Source organism: Engraulis encrasicolus, chromosome 8 (genome assembly GCF_034702125.1).
Source record: "Engraulis encrasicolus isolate BLACKSEA-1 chromosome 8, IST_EnEncr_1.0, whole genome shotgun sequence".
Lineage (NCBI taxonomy): Eukaryota > Metazoa > Chordata > Actinopteri > Clupeiformes > Engraulidae > Engraulis > Engraulis encrasicolus.
In genome coordinates, this window is record NC_085864.1 from 32,467,439 (window position 1) to 32,482,438 (window position 15,000).

The 15,000-nt window shown below is 44.4% G+C and overlaps 2 protein-coding genes across 4 annotated transcripts in view; one reads left to right on the forward strand and one right to left on the reverse strand.

The window, feature by feature from the left end:
- Nucleotides 1-15,000, reverse strand: part of gucy1a2 (guanylate cyclase 1, soluble, alpha 2) — a 128,995-nt gene that overhangs the window by 91,372 nt on the left and 22,623 nt on the right. The gene's annotated exons all lie outside the window — the stretch shown is intronic.
- On the forward strand, nt 3,589-9,728 carry LOC134454470 (uncharacterized). Of its 3 annotated transcripts, none has more exons than XM_063205491.1 (2): nt 3,589-6,123; nt 9,415-9,728. In XM_063205491.1, the coding sequence occupies exons 1-2, from the start codon at nt 4,527-4,529 to the stop codon at nt 9,426-9,428; spliced, it is 1,611 nt and encodes a 536-aa protein (XP_063061561.1). In that variant the 5' UTR covers nt 3,589-4,526; the 3' UTR covers nt 9,429-9,728. The 3 variants fall into 3 exon arrangements, with proteins under 3 accessions (XP_063061561.1, XP_063061559.1, XP_063061560.1); XM_063205489.1 differs by having other exon boundaries at nt 3,589-5,217; nt 5,998-9,728; XM_063205490.1 differs by having other exon boundaries at nt 3,589-4,814; nt 5,998-9,728.

Consider the following 15,000-nt stretch of genomic DNA (forward strand, 5'->3'; position numbering starts at 1 on the left):
AGAAAATAACTTAAAGGAGAAAAATCCAAAAGGAATGTCCAAACCTTTTTTTTTCAGAGAAAACCACCAAGTCACAAGGAGAGCTAGACATTGTGACAAAGCTACATCTCCACCACCACCACTGACCAGTGACAGAACATGCTGTGCTTCCTCTTATCTTTGCAGAGGCAATCATGACACCCACACACATCCACACATGCATGCACATCCACGCACACACATCCACACACCTCTCAGCACCCACATACACACACAAACACACAAACATGTGTGCACATCTAGTACGCACACACTTACACACACTTCTCAGCAGCACCCACTGCCATTCTCACATTCAGGAGCTTACACACCCACACAGCCTCACATGCATACACACACACACACACACACACACACACACACACACACACACACACACACACACACACACACACACACACACACACACACACACACTTGTCAGCACCCATTTCCATCCATTCTCCACATTTACACATTCACTCCCGCGCTCACATGCTCGCACTCACATGCTCGCACACACACACACACACACACCTCACATTCCCACGTCCATGCACATGCACACACACATACACACTCCACGAATGCATGTACATGAATACACACACACACACACACACACACACACACACACACACACACACACACACACACACACACACACACACACACACACACACACACACACACACACACACACGCACACGCATGTCAGCACACACTCCTAATCTCCTCTGCAACAGCCATGTAATGTACTGGGTGGCTGTGAATGACTGTAGTCAGTGCCTAGCTCAGTGGTTCTCAACCTTTTTTGAAGAAACGCCCCCATGGCCTCATCACAAGCCTCCCAACACCCCCGTGACAGCATCATAAGACTGACAACGCCCCCCTTGGTATTAAAATTAAATGGACTAATGCCCCCAAATGGCAAGTAAGCACCGCCCCATCTCAGCTGTATCCTTCTCAAGGCCCCCCTTGAGCTCTCCAATGCCCCCTTGGGGGCTGTACCGCCCCCGTTGAGAAACACTAGCCTAGCTACAGTAGGAGGGAGATGAGAAGCGCTGTGTGGGGGGATGGGCAGCAGGAGATACACCGCCTTGCCCATCACCACCACATGACAACTCATGGATGAGGAGAATGAACCAGTGACCTGGACTTTCATATCCAGCCTTGTTATCCTAGCAGCTCAATACACAACACATAATAACCACAGTAATAGTGGAGTAGGCATATTAGTGGCATATTAGTGGTACTAGTGGTATGAGTATTATTATGATTACTATTATTATTATTATTATTATTATTATTATTATTATTATTATTGTTGATGCTGTTTTTGTTGTTGTTATTATTATTAATAATAATAATAATGATAATAATAATATCAGTATAATAATAGTATGATAATAATAATAGGGTGCATTCAGCTAAATTGGGCCACTTTTCGGCAAATTCAGAAAGACTGATGAAATCTGAGAAAGAACATCAATACATTAACCAAACTTAAGTTTGATTGCATAAAGTGACTCATAATCTTCCATTTCATGACAAAAAACAATGAATGATTAATGTAAAAATTATACATTTTTGCACGTTTTAGTGACAGGTGTGTCATCCTGGATGGAAAAAAATGCATTCAGGTAAAATGGGCCACCTATTCAGGCAAAATGGGCCACCTATTCATTCCAATGGTAAGGCAAGGCAAGGCAAGGCAAGGCAAGTTTATTTATATAGCGCATTTCATACACAGGTGCAACTCAATGTGCTTCACAAAGTTAACAAATGTAAATGAAAGGAAAACAGGGAAATTAATTAGAGTCAAAAAAACATTTAAAACATTAAGATAAAACATAAGGTAAAAATAATAATAAAATAAAACATAAATAAACATAAAACCTTGAAAAGCATCAATAATTTAAGAAAGCATCTGAGAACAGCTTTGTCTTGAGTCTAGATTTAAAGCTATCAATAGTGGGTGCATTTTTTACGTCATCTGGAAGCTGGTTCCAAAGCTTTGAAGCATAGAAGCTAAAGGCTGCCTCTCCACACTTTGTTTTGACTTTTGGGATCACCAGCTAATTCTTCTCCGTTGACCTTAGTGACCTGGGCCTCGTTTCCCGATAACGATGGTTCTTAGCCTTACGTGTGTCGTTAACCAGTGATCCTACGAATGTTCTTAGATTTCCTACGACTGTTTCCCAAAGACACTCGTACATGAACGCGCGTGCACAGCCTCTAAGATCATTCGTAGCGTCGCTCTTAAGGATCGCTGTCCACATATGTGGTGCTGAAGTGTCCTCGGAGTGAACTGCGCCGTCATGCTTCTAAACCATTTACAAAATGTAAGGCGTGTGTCAGTATCAAAAGTTGTTTTCTATAAGGGTGGGACTTCATTTGTAGCAGTTTACAACTATCGACAGGAGATATTGTTGGCAAATGAAATAAAATGCACACACACAATGAAATCATGCAAAACCATGAGATACGCCGTTAAACCAGACAAAGCACGTGCAGTTGGCTACCGTGCTTAATATTTAAGAAGACAAATAGGCCTAGGAGTTCCAAATTGGGATGCGCATTTGGGGAGCGGCGCGCAAAGTACCGTGCACTCAAGGCTTTAACAACTGTGGGGGACATTTTGCACAGCAGTCTGCTGTTATTAAAACAAAAAAATCTACACGAATCCCCATCGCTGCCTTTTTTATGTCATAGTTTACCCTTATTAGCCACAACTATCATGTCTTTTCTGCGTCGCCTTCCCTTTCTTAGGGTACTTGAAAATGAAAGAGGGCGCAACGACTCGCTGACCGTTTTTCTTTTTTTTTTTAATGTTTCGGTAGTGGCCTTCCGACATCACCACTCTTGTCTCTGGTCGCCGAAGCCCCCTATTTATTTTGCGTGTGGATGCCTTATTCTTGTTCACGAAGCACCCACACAAATTATGATTGATCACAGTTTAATAATGCCCTGATTTATCAAACACAGCTGAACTATTTTACTGCCTGTAAAATATTTTCCAAACACTTTACTTTTATTTTATAGACTACACTTACACAATTAATGTTACCTTCTTATTTTCGTTACAGTGTCAACTGTGGTGCCATGATATTTACACTCCCGTCTTAAAACATCAACTTGAAGCGCAAGTTTCCTCTTTTCCTGTGGGTGTCTCCACTGTGCCATGCCACTCGCGTCTTAAAACACCAATCTTATGCGCAAGTTTCTTCTTTTCCCTTCATATCCTGTGGGTGTCTCCACTGTGCCATGCCGTTACGATCAATCTTAGCGCGTTAAGACTACTCCAGAACACTCGTGGATTTCTCTTAGAGTTACGTGTCAACCTGCGATGGTTCTTTGCTAAGTTGGCTTTGGGAAACGCTCCGTGAGCTCTACAATGGTGTTACGTGTCAACTTAAGTAGCACGTAGCGTTAAGTAGTACTTAAGGCCCTTTCGGAAACGAGGCCCTGGGCCTCGTTTCCCGATAACGATGGTTCTTAGCCTTACGTGTGTCGTTAACCAGTGATCCTACGAATGTTCTTAGATTTCCTACGACTGTGATGCCCCTGGCATCTTAAAACACAGATGACTAATTTGCCTCTCTCAGCTGACAGGGAGTGAGCCCGAGGGCGGGGCCTGGATGATTGGAAGCGGCCGCACCTGCGCTACTGCCTACTAAAAGCCTCCAGTTCCAACTACCACTCTCTCTCGGCACCCAGGCATCCACGCTGCTGTCTTTTTTCTTTGTTTTGGACTTCTTGAGATGTAACATGCAACACGCATACACCACATTACAATCATCCAACACCCGTTCTCACTACACCACTGATTACTGATAAATCCCATCCACCCACTAGTCTAGTTTTGTCTATGGATTGGTTGCTAATAATAAATCAAAGAAACGCTGATTACACGTCTCTGTCCCCATTTTTTGTCATGGACTTGTGTTAGTCCATGACAAATGGGGGCTCGTCAAATTAGCCAGATTTTTGTTGGGTTTTTTTGTTGATCGACGCAGCGTGCCTGGGTTGCCGGTGAGCATTTTTTATTCTCTCTTTCCCTTGCCTTTTGCGTCTTTTGGTGGGGGCTGGAGGCGTGTGCGGTCGATTGAATTATTTCAATTAGGGCGTTTTTCCGTCGGTGTTTCCCATTACTGCGTATCCATAGACCCGCGGGTGCCTTCCCTGGTAGGCATAGGAGATGCCCTTGGGCGTCTCATTTTTTTTGTTTTTGTGACGGTGAAGGCGGGTAGTAGCGTCTTGTCTCGGGAGCACGTCCAGAGTCGCGAGGTGGCATAGTTGTCTCTCGTACTCTTGGGTTCAGGTGCGTAACAACCCCCCGTCACTAACCGTCTGAAGACTAGGATCTACTTAGCACAGTCTATGTATCCCATGGTTAGGAAGATGGGATTGTTACTCGCGGGTTCTTAGGGATAACAGTATTAATTTGTTAAACCCGATGGTCGTGGTCCCACGTTTTTTCATTGATTAGTGGTGGAATCAAGGCAATGTCTGAAGTTGAGGAATTCATTGAAACTCCTACCGAGGAGGCGTTTGGGAAATTATCAAAAGCCCAGTTAATTACAGTTGCAGAACATTATGAGGTATCCCTGACAAGTAATGACAAGAGGAACAAACAGATGTTGAAAATATTGCTGAGGGAGGCGCTGGTTAAGAAAGAGCTTATGTCGCCAGCCACTGACCTAGAATTTAATTTAACCCTTTCGTTTGAACAGCAGAAGGAACTCCTACTCCTCCAGCTGGACAAGAGTAGGCATCAGCTCCAAGAGCAACAGGTACTCGCCGAAAAATGTAAATTTGAGCGTGAGATTGAACTTGGGAAGCAGGAACTGGAACGAGAAAGGCTGGCTATTGAGCGTAAACGCTTAGCATTGATTGAAGAAGGCAAAATTGGTTCTAGCCCGAGCCACCCTGATATTACAAAAAATATCAGACTGCTTCCCAAGTTCGACGAGGCCGACGTCGACACTTTTTTCAACCTGTTTGAGCGAGTAGCGGATTTGTATAGTTGGGAGGACACGACTCGCTGTCTGCTGCTGCAGTGTGCGCTGGTTGGTCGAGCCGCGCAGGCATATTCGGCTCTGGGCACGGAGGAGAGTCGTAAATATGCGTCCGTGAAGAGAGCCGTTTTGAAAGCTTATGAATTGGTACCAGAAGCCTATCGTCAGAAATTCCGAGGTATGCGAAAACCGTCAGACCAAAGTTACGTGGAGTTTGCGGATGAGCTGTCTATTCAGTTCAAACGCTGGTGTACCTCTACTGAGGTTGGGTCACAGGAGGATCTGTCTAACTTGGTTTTAGTGGAACAATTTAAAAATTGTCTCCCTGAAGACATCGCTACCTATATTAGTGAACATCAGGTTGCTACTGTGGCAGAGGCCGCGGTGCTGGCGGACGACTATGCCTTGATCCACAAAACTAAGTTTGCGTATGCGTCCACTCCGCGTAATGACCGCTCGCACTGGGTTCGCCAAGGTACGCGCCAACCTCAACTTAAAACCATCTCGCCGCCTGATAATACTCGTTCTGGGGGGTCTCAAAGCGTATTGGACCCCAACCGCATTTGTAATTATTGCGGGGGTGTGGGGCACTGGAAATTTGAGTGTGAGGAGTTGAAGCGTAAAAATAGAGAGAAATCGCAATATCGAGATTCAACCACTGGCACTGCGTTGGGCTCTGCCTTGGCAGTCTCTTTGTCTGGGCAAACTACGACAACAATTGAGTCCGATATTGGGTCCAGTTTTGCCCCGTTTATTTCTGACGGCTTGGTGTCACTGGGCGACAATGGGGAGAAGGTGCCAATCAAAATATTGCGTGATACGGGATCTGTTCAGTCCTTTATTCTGCAATCAGTACTGCCCTTCTCCTCCAGATCTGATTCGGGTCAGTCCGTTTTGGTGCGCGGGATCGACATGAACGTGTTATCTGTGCCTTTGCATAAGGTGTATCTTTCCTCAGGTCTACTGGATGGAGAGGTGCTGGTGGGCGTGCGCCCTGCCCTCCCACTGCATGGCGTCTCCATGATCCTTGGCAATGGATTGGCCAAGTCATTGGTTTGGCCTGATGTACCGGCTAACCAGGATGGTGAGTGTAGTTGGGAGCCTAATTTGTTACCATTTTGTGATGAAGATAGTGATGACATTTTTCACTTTGTATCTCCCGCGACAATTGTTACGCGCGCTGCAGCGCGCGCTGAGAGGGATCGCTTAGATCTCGGGAAACCACTAGTGCCGCTCTCCCATTTGCACCACTCTCTCACACGTGAGCAGTTGTTAACAGCACAGATGAATGACTCTTCATTACGGCCCTTATTCGATAAAGTGAAAGATATACAGGATTCTGGGCACCCTCATGGTTATTTCGTGAATAATGGGATTCTTTTGCGTAAATATCTCAAACCCCGTGGCATTGAACCCATTTGGCAAGTGGTGGTGCCTGGCTCCCTTCGCGAAATGGTGTTAACCACAGCACACGATGAAACGGGGCATATGGGAATTAAAAAGACATATGATCGGATTGTCCGTCATTGCTATTGGCCACGAGTTAAGAGGGCTGTTACTTCCCACGTCAAAACCTGTCACGTATGTCAATTAACTGGCAAGCCTAACCAAGTGCCCAAACCGGTGCCCCTTCGACCGATAGTACCCGCGCCTAAACCTTTCGAGCACCTGGTAGTTGATTGCGTTGGGCCGCTGCCTCGTTCCAAGTCCGGCTGCTTGTACCTGCTCACCGTCATGTGTCAGACTACGCGCTACCCTGCCGCCTATCCACTGCGCTCAATCACTGTCAAGCCAGTGGTAAAAGCCCTTTCTCAGTTCATATCCATTTTTGGATTACCAAAAATAATCCAGACCGACCGAGGTTCGAACTTTACGTCTAAAATGTTCTCCCAAGTACTTCGGGTATTAAAAGTGACGCACAATACCTCCTCTGCGAGACATCCGCAAAGCCAAGGAGTGTTGGAGCGTTTCCACCAGACGTACAAGTCAATGTTAAGGTCGTACTGTGTCGAGCTGGGTGGAGACTGGGAGGAGGGCCTTCCCTGGTTGCTTTTAGCAATCAGAGAAGTAACTCAGACAAGCACAGGATTTAGTCCTAACGAATTAGTGTTCGGACACACGGTGAGAGGACAAGTTTCGTCCCTATTTGACGGTTGTTTAAGTAATGAGCCGCCTCAGACATTGACCGATTATGTGAACGGATTTAGGCGACGCCTGTTCATGGCAGGCAGATTGGCTATGGAACAGCTGAGGAAGTCGCAAAGAAAGATGAAGCAAGTGTACGATCGAAAGACAGAGTTGCGTTCTTTCAAGACTGGTGATTTGGTGATGGTTCTCCTGCCGGTGGTGAGCTCTCCATTTCAGGCTCGTTACGCTGGTCCATACAAAATCCTCCGGTGCTACAGGAACGATAATTACGTAGTGGCTACGCCTGACCGAAAGAGACGTACCCAGCGGTGCCATGCCAATCTCCTTAAACTCTACCATAGCCGTGACCGTGACACTCAACGTAGGGACACTCCCAACCCGGCTCTTGACACCCCTGCGCTAACCACGGAGAGTAATTTTGACAGGTCACCGTCCTGCATGGTCTCGTGCGTTGCTCCTCCTCCAGCGGTGGCAGCGCTGGAGGAGCCGCCGGTCTGTGAACCCGACGATGCCGTGCTTCTTGGTAAATTAAATAATTCCGAGTCGTTAGCAAATTTGCCTCTATTGTTGAGCCATTTGACACCGGAACAGGCGGCAGAATTGGGAGCGTTGATTAAAGAATTCCCGTCGCTGTTTTCGGATACCCCTACTCAGACAGATTTAATTAGCCATGACATTGATGTCGGCAACGCGCCCCCGGTACGGCAACGTTTCTACAGGGTGTCGGGTGAGCGGCGGCAGTTATTGGAGAACGAGGTACGATACCTAATGGATAACGACTTGGCCGAAAGATCCTATTCGAGCTGGACCAGTCCTTGCATACTGGTGAAAAAGGCAAATGGCAGCAATCGATTTTGTACTGATTATCGAAAATTAAACAGTGTTACTAAACCTGATTCATTTCCCCTTCCGCGCATGGAGGATTGTGTGGACCAGGTCGGTTCAGCCAAATTTGTAACCAAGATTGATTTACTAAAAGGCTATTGGCAGATCCCATTGACACAACGTGCCCGCGAGGTGTCCTCGTTCGTTACCCCCAGTGGCCTATATTCATACAAGGTGATGCCATTTGGCTTGAGAAATGCCGCAGCCACATTTCAAAGATTGATGAATCAGGTGGTGGCCAACTTGGATGGTTGCGCTGTTTACCTGGACGACGCTGTTACGTACAGTGATACTTGGACCTCCCACCTCGACCGCCTACGGCAGCTGTTCAGCCGCCTTGCCCAAGCTAAACTCACCGTCAACCTGGCGAAGTGTGAGTTCGCCAGGGCGACGGTGACTTATTTGGGCAAGGTGGTTGGTCAGGGGTCGGTTCGACCAGTGAGATCGAAGGTACTCGCTATCGACGCCCTGGCTCCTCCCGCCAACCGACGCCAATTGATGAGTTTTTTAGGCATGGTAGGGTATTACCGCAGTTTTTGTCCGAATTTCTCCTCCGTCGTGGCACCACTCACTAACTTGCTGAAAAAAGGGCAACCGTTTGAGTGGACGGCCGTTTGTCAGACCGCTTTTGCAAAAGCCAAGGCATTCCTCACTTCTGAGCCTCTACTAGCCGCACCGCGCCTTGACCGTCCGTTTAAATTACAAGTAGACGCCAGTAAGGTCGGAGCTGGGGCTGTTCTACTTCAGGATGATGTCAATGGAGTAGAACACCCTGTTTGCTACTTCTCTCGTAAATTTAATTCTTACCAATTACATTATTCTACGATAGAGAAGGAAGCTCTGGCGTTGGTTTGGGCTCTGCAGACATTTGAAGTGTATCTTGGTGGTAGTGCCGAACCCATCCACATTTACTGTGACCATAACCCGTTGGTTTTCTTACAGTCCCTACAGAACCCAAACCAGCGACTCATGCGTTGGAGTCTATTCCTGCAGCCCTATAATTTGCGCATCACCCACATCAAGGGCCGAGAGAACGTCACCGCGGACCCACTATCTCGTTCTCCCGCCCCTTAGGATGACTTGATGGGTCCGGCTAATGTTATCTGCGTTAGATTGGGTTCGGTCGACTACCGGATTAGATATTCAGTTTAGTAGTGTGCTGTTTAGATGTTTATTTGTTTTTGTTGTGTTGCCTAACTAGCCTGGGTGGGATGTTGATCAATTTGACATTTGACTGATGCTAACAGTGCTGTTGATGCAGAGAGAATTCTGAAGTTTTTATGGGGGGAGGTGTGATGCCCCTGGCATCTTAAAACACAGATGACTAATTTGCCTCTCTCAGCTGACAGGGAGTGAGCCCGAGGGCGGGGCCTGGATGATTGGAAGCGGCCGCACCTGCGCTACTGCCTACTAAAAGCCTCCAGTTCCAACTACCACTCTCTCTCGGCACCCAGGCATCCACGCTGCTGTCTTTTTTCTTTGTTTTGGACTTCTTGAGATGTAACATGCAACACGCATACACCACATTACAATCATCCAACACCCGTTCTCACTACACCACTGATTACTGATAAATCCCATCCACCCACTAGTCTAGTTTTGTCTATGGATTGGTTGCTAATAATAAATCAAAGAAACGCTGATTACACGTCTCTGTCCCCATTTTTTGTCATGGACTTGTGTTAGTCCATGACATCCTAGCAGCTCAATACACAACACATAATAACCACAGTAATAGTGGAGTAGGCATATTAGTGGCATATTAGTGGTACTAGTGGTATGAGTATTATTATTATTATTATTATTATTATTATTATTATTATTATTATTATAATTATTGTTGATGCTGTTTTTGTTGTTGTTATTATTATTAATAATAATAATAATAATAATGATAATAATAATATCAGTATAATAATAGTATGATAATAATAATAGGGTGCATTCAGCTAAATTGGGCCACTTTTCGGCAAATTCAGAAAGACTGATGAAATCTGAGAAAGAACATCAATACATTAACCAAACTTAAGTTTGATTGCATAAAGTGACTCATAATCTTCCATTTCATGACAAAAAACAATGAATGATTAATGTAAAAATTATACATTTTTGCACGTTTTAGTGACAGGTGTGTCATCCTGGATGGAAAAAAATGCATTCAGGTAAAATGGGCCACCTATTCAGGCAAAATGGGCCACCTATTCATTCCAATGGTAAGGCAAGGCAAGGCAAGGCAAGGCAAGTTTATTTATATAGCGCATTTCATACACAGGTGCAACTCAATGTGCTTCACAAAGTTAACAAATGTAAATGAAAGGAAAACAGGGAAATTAATTAGAGTCAAAAAAACATTTAAAACATTAAGATAAAACATAAGGTAAAAATAATAATAAAATAAAACATAAATAAACATAAAACCTTGAAAAGCATCAATAATTTAAGAAAGCATCTGAGAACAGCTTTGTCTTGAGTCTAGATTTAAAGCTATCAATAGTGGGTGCATTTTTTACGTCATCTGGAAGCTGGTTCCAAAGCTTTGAAGCATAGAAGCTAAAGGCTGCCTCTCCACACTTTGTTTTGACTTTTGGAATCACCAGCAAATTCTTCTCCGTTGACCTTAGTGACCTGGGCCTCGTTTCCCGATAACGATGGTTCTTAGCCTTACGTGTGTCGTTAACCAGTGATCCTACGAATGTTCTTAGATTTCCTACGACTGTTTCCCAAAGACACTCGTACATGAACGCGCGTGCACAGCCTCTAAGATCATTCGTAGCGTCGCTCTTAAGGATCGCTGTCCACATATGTGGTGCTGAAGTGTCCTCGGAGTGAACTGCGCCGTCATGCTTCTAAACCATTTACAAAATGTAAGGCGTGTGTCAGTATCAAAAGTTGTTTTCTATAAGGGTGGGACTTCATTTGTAGCAGTTTACAACTATCGACAGGAGATATTGTTGGCAAATGAAATAAAATGCACACACACAATGAAATCATGCAAAACCATGAGATACGCCGTTAAACCAGACAAAGCACGTGCAGTTGGCTACCGTGCTTAATATTTAAGAAGACAAATAGGCCTAGGAGTTCCAAATTGGGATGCGCATTTGGGGAGCGGCGCGCAAAGTACCGTGCACTCAAGGCTTTAACAACTGTGGGGGACATTTTGCACGGCAGTCTGCTGTTATTAAAACAAAAAATCTACACGAATCCCCATCGCTGCCTTTTTTATGTCATAGTTTACCCTTAGCCTACAACTATCGTGTGTTTTCTGCGTCGCCTTCCCTTTCTTAGGGTACTTGAAAATGAAAGAGGGCGCAAAGACTCGCTGACCGTTTTTTCTTTTTTTTTTTATGTTTCGGTAGTGGCCTTCCGACACATCATCACTCTTATCTCTGGTCGCCGAAGCCCCCTATTTATTTTGTGTGTGGATGCCTTGTTCTTGTTCACGAAGCACCCACACAAATTATGATTGATCACAGTTTAATAATGCCCTGATTTATCAAACACAGCTGGAGTATTTTACTGCCTGTAAAATATTTTCCAAACACACTGCTTTTGTTTTATAGCCTACACTTACACAATTAATGTTACCTTCTTATTTTCGTTACAGTGTCAACTGTGGTGCCATGATATTTACACTCCCGTCTTAAAACATCAACTTGAAGCGCAAGTTTCCTCTTTTCCTGTGGGTGTCTCCACTGTGCCATGCCACTCGCGTCTTAAAACACCAATCTTATGCGCAAGTTTCTTCTTTTCCCTTCATATCCTGTGGGTGTCTCCACTGTGCCATGCCGTTACGATCAATCTTAGCGCGTTAAGACTACTCCAGAACACTCGTGGATTTCTCTTAGAGTTACGTGTCAACCTGCGATGGTTCTTTGCTAAGTTGGCTTTGGGAAACGCTCCGTGAGCTCTACGATGGTGTTACGTGTGAACTTAAGTAGCACGTAGCGTTAAGTAGTACTTAAGGCCCTTTCGGAAACGAGGCCCTGGGCCTCGTTTCCCGATAACGATGGTTCTTAGCCTTACGTGTGTCGTTAACCAGTGATCCTACGAATGTTCTTAGATTTCCTACGACTGTTTCCCAAAGACACTCGTACATGAACGCGCGTGCACAGCCTCTAAGATCATTCGTAGCGTCGCTCTTAAGGATCGCTGTCCACATATGTGGTGCTGAAGTGTACTCGGAGTGAACTGCGCCGTCATCTGCTGCTAAACCATTTACAAAATGTAAGGCGTGTGTCAGTATCAAAAGTTGTTTTCTATAAGGGTGGGACTACATTTGTAGCAGTTTGCAACTATCGACAGGAGTTATTGTTGGCAAATGAAATAAAATGCACACACACAATGAAATCATGCAAAACTGCCAACTGACGGCAATAATGAGCTACGCCGTTAAGACCCAGATAAAGCGCGTGCACTTGGCTACTGCAGCTTAATATTTAAGAAGACAAGTAGGCTAGGCCTAGTTGGAGTTCCAAATTGGGATGCGCAAAGTTACAACCTCAAGGCGTTCAAGGCTTGACAACTGTCGGGAGCACGTCAGCATGCTGTTATGAAAAACAATGTCCATCAAAATTGACACATCCCCTCGCTGCCTTTTTGTTATTGCTTAGCCTACTAGAGTCGGAATAGGGAGAGGAGCTTGGCACATGTGGTGAGCGGTGCGCAAAGTACCGCACGCTCAAGACTTTCACAACTGTGAGGACATTTTTGCACGGCAGTCTGCTGTTATTAAAACAAAAAATCTACACGAATCCCCATCGCTGCCTTTTTATCATTTTATCATTTTTGTCATAGCTTACCCTTCGCCTACAACTATCATGTATTTTCGGCGTCGCCTTCCCTTTCTTAGGCTACTTGAAAATGAAAGAGGGTGCAACAACTCGCTGACCATTTTTCTTCAAAAAATATAAAATAAATAAAGTTTCGGACTGGCCCTCCGACATCAACATTCTTGTCTCTGGTTGCCGAAGAAGCCCCTTATTCATTTTGCCTTGTTCTTGTTCATGAAGCACCCACACAAATTATGATTGATCACAGTTTAATTATGCCCAGGTTTATCAAACACAGTCGAACTATTTTACTACCTGTAAAATATTTCCAAACACATTACTTTTATTTTATAGGCCTACACATCCACAATTAATGTTACCTTCTTATTTTCGTTGCAGTGTCAACTGTGCTGCCATGATATTTAGGCTACACTCCCGTCTTAAAACATCAACTTGAAGCGCAAGTTTCCTCTTTTCCTATGGGTGTCTCCACTGTGCCATGCCTCTCGAGTCTTAAAACAGCAATCTTATGCGCAGGTTTCTTCTTTTCCCTTCATATCCTGTGGGTGTCTCCACTGTGCCATGCCGCTACGATCAATCTTAGCGCGTTAAGACTACTCTAGACCACTCGTGGATTGCTCTTAGAGTTACGTGTCAACCTGCGATGGTTCTTTGCTAAGTTGGCTTTGGGAAACGCTCCGTGAGCTCTACGATGGTGTTACGTGTGAACTTAAGTAGCACGTAGCGTTAAGTAGTACTTAAGGCCCTTTCGGAAACGAGGCCCTGGTCGGTGCATACAGCTGAAACATATCCAGTAGATATGTGGGTCCCATTCCATTTAATGATTTAAACACAAGTAGCATTGCCTTAAAATCAATTCTGTAGCTTACTGGGAGCCAATGCAGCGATCTTAAAATTGGAGTAATGTGGTCAAACTTCCTTGTCTTTGTAAGAACCCTTGCAGCTGCATTTTGTACCAGTTGAAGCTGTTTAATGGTCTTATTTAGGAGGCCAGTAAACAGACTGTTACAGTAATCGACTTTACTAGAAATGAAGGCATGTATTAGCTTCTCCAGATCATGTTTAGACATCAGGCCCCTAAATTTAGAGACGTTTTTTATGTGATAAAATGCAGACTTAGTAATAGCTTTCATGTGACTGTTGAAATTTAGGTCACTGTCAATAAGGACCCCAAGATTTTTAACTGTTTCCCTTGGTTTCAGTCCCTTCGTTTCAAGGATAGTAGCAATCTTTTGTCTCTCCTCTCTTTTCCCAAATATAATTACTTCAGTTTTTTCTGTGTTCAGCTGGAGGATATTGTGAGACATCCATTTGTTAATTTGGTCCATGCAATGATAGAGTGATTCAAGGGGGGTGTAGTCATTGGGGGACATAGATAAGTAGAGCTGGGTATCATCCGCATAGCTATGGTAATTTATGGAGTTATTCTCTATAATGTGTCCCAGTGGCAACATATACAGATTGAACAGTAGTGGTCCCAGAATGGAGCCCTGGGGGACCCCACAATCCAGAGACATTGGTGATGAAGTATGTCTTCCAATGGCGACAAAAAAACTTCTTTGTTGTAAGTACGATTTTAACCAGTCGATCACTATGCCCGTAAAGCCAACCCAGTGTTCCAGTCTATGTAGTAGTATAGAATGATTAACTGTGTCGAAAGCAGCACTTAAATCAAGTAGTACCAAGACGGATGATTTGCGAGCATCAGAATTCAATCTTATGTCATTCATAACTTTGATAAGAGCTGTTTCAGTGCTGTGGTAGGCACGGAAACCAGATTGAAACTTATCAAAATAGCTATTAGACATTAAAAAGGCAGTTAATTGGTTAAAAACAATTTTCTCTATTATTTTACCCATGAATGGTAGATTGGATATGGGCCTATAGTTGTTTAGTACCAGTGCATCCAGGTTGTTCTTTTTCAGTAAGGGTTTCACAACTGCTTCTTTCAGACAGCCTGGGAATATGCCTGTTTGTAGTGAGGTGTTGATGATCTGAAGTACATCTGGTGATATTAGGTGTAAGATGGATTTGAAGAAGGCTGTTGGTAGAATATCTAAGTCAGATGTAGAGGAGCTAAGACTTTGTACCGTTCTATTAAGAATGTCCACATCAACTAAATAAAAATTTCTCAT

Excerpts from the sequence above, each read along its gene's own strand:
- LOC134454470 (XM_063205489.1), top strand. The coding sequence starts at position 4,527 with ATGTCTGAAGTTGAGGAATTCATTGAAACTCCTACCGAGGAGGCGTTT. Across the intron at positions 5,218-5,997 it reads CTATCGTCAGAAATTCCGAG|GTCTACTGGATGGAGAGGTG; the intron begins GTATGCGAAAAC and ends ATCTTTCCTCAG.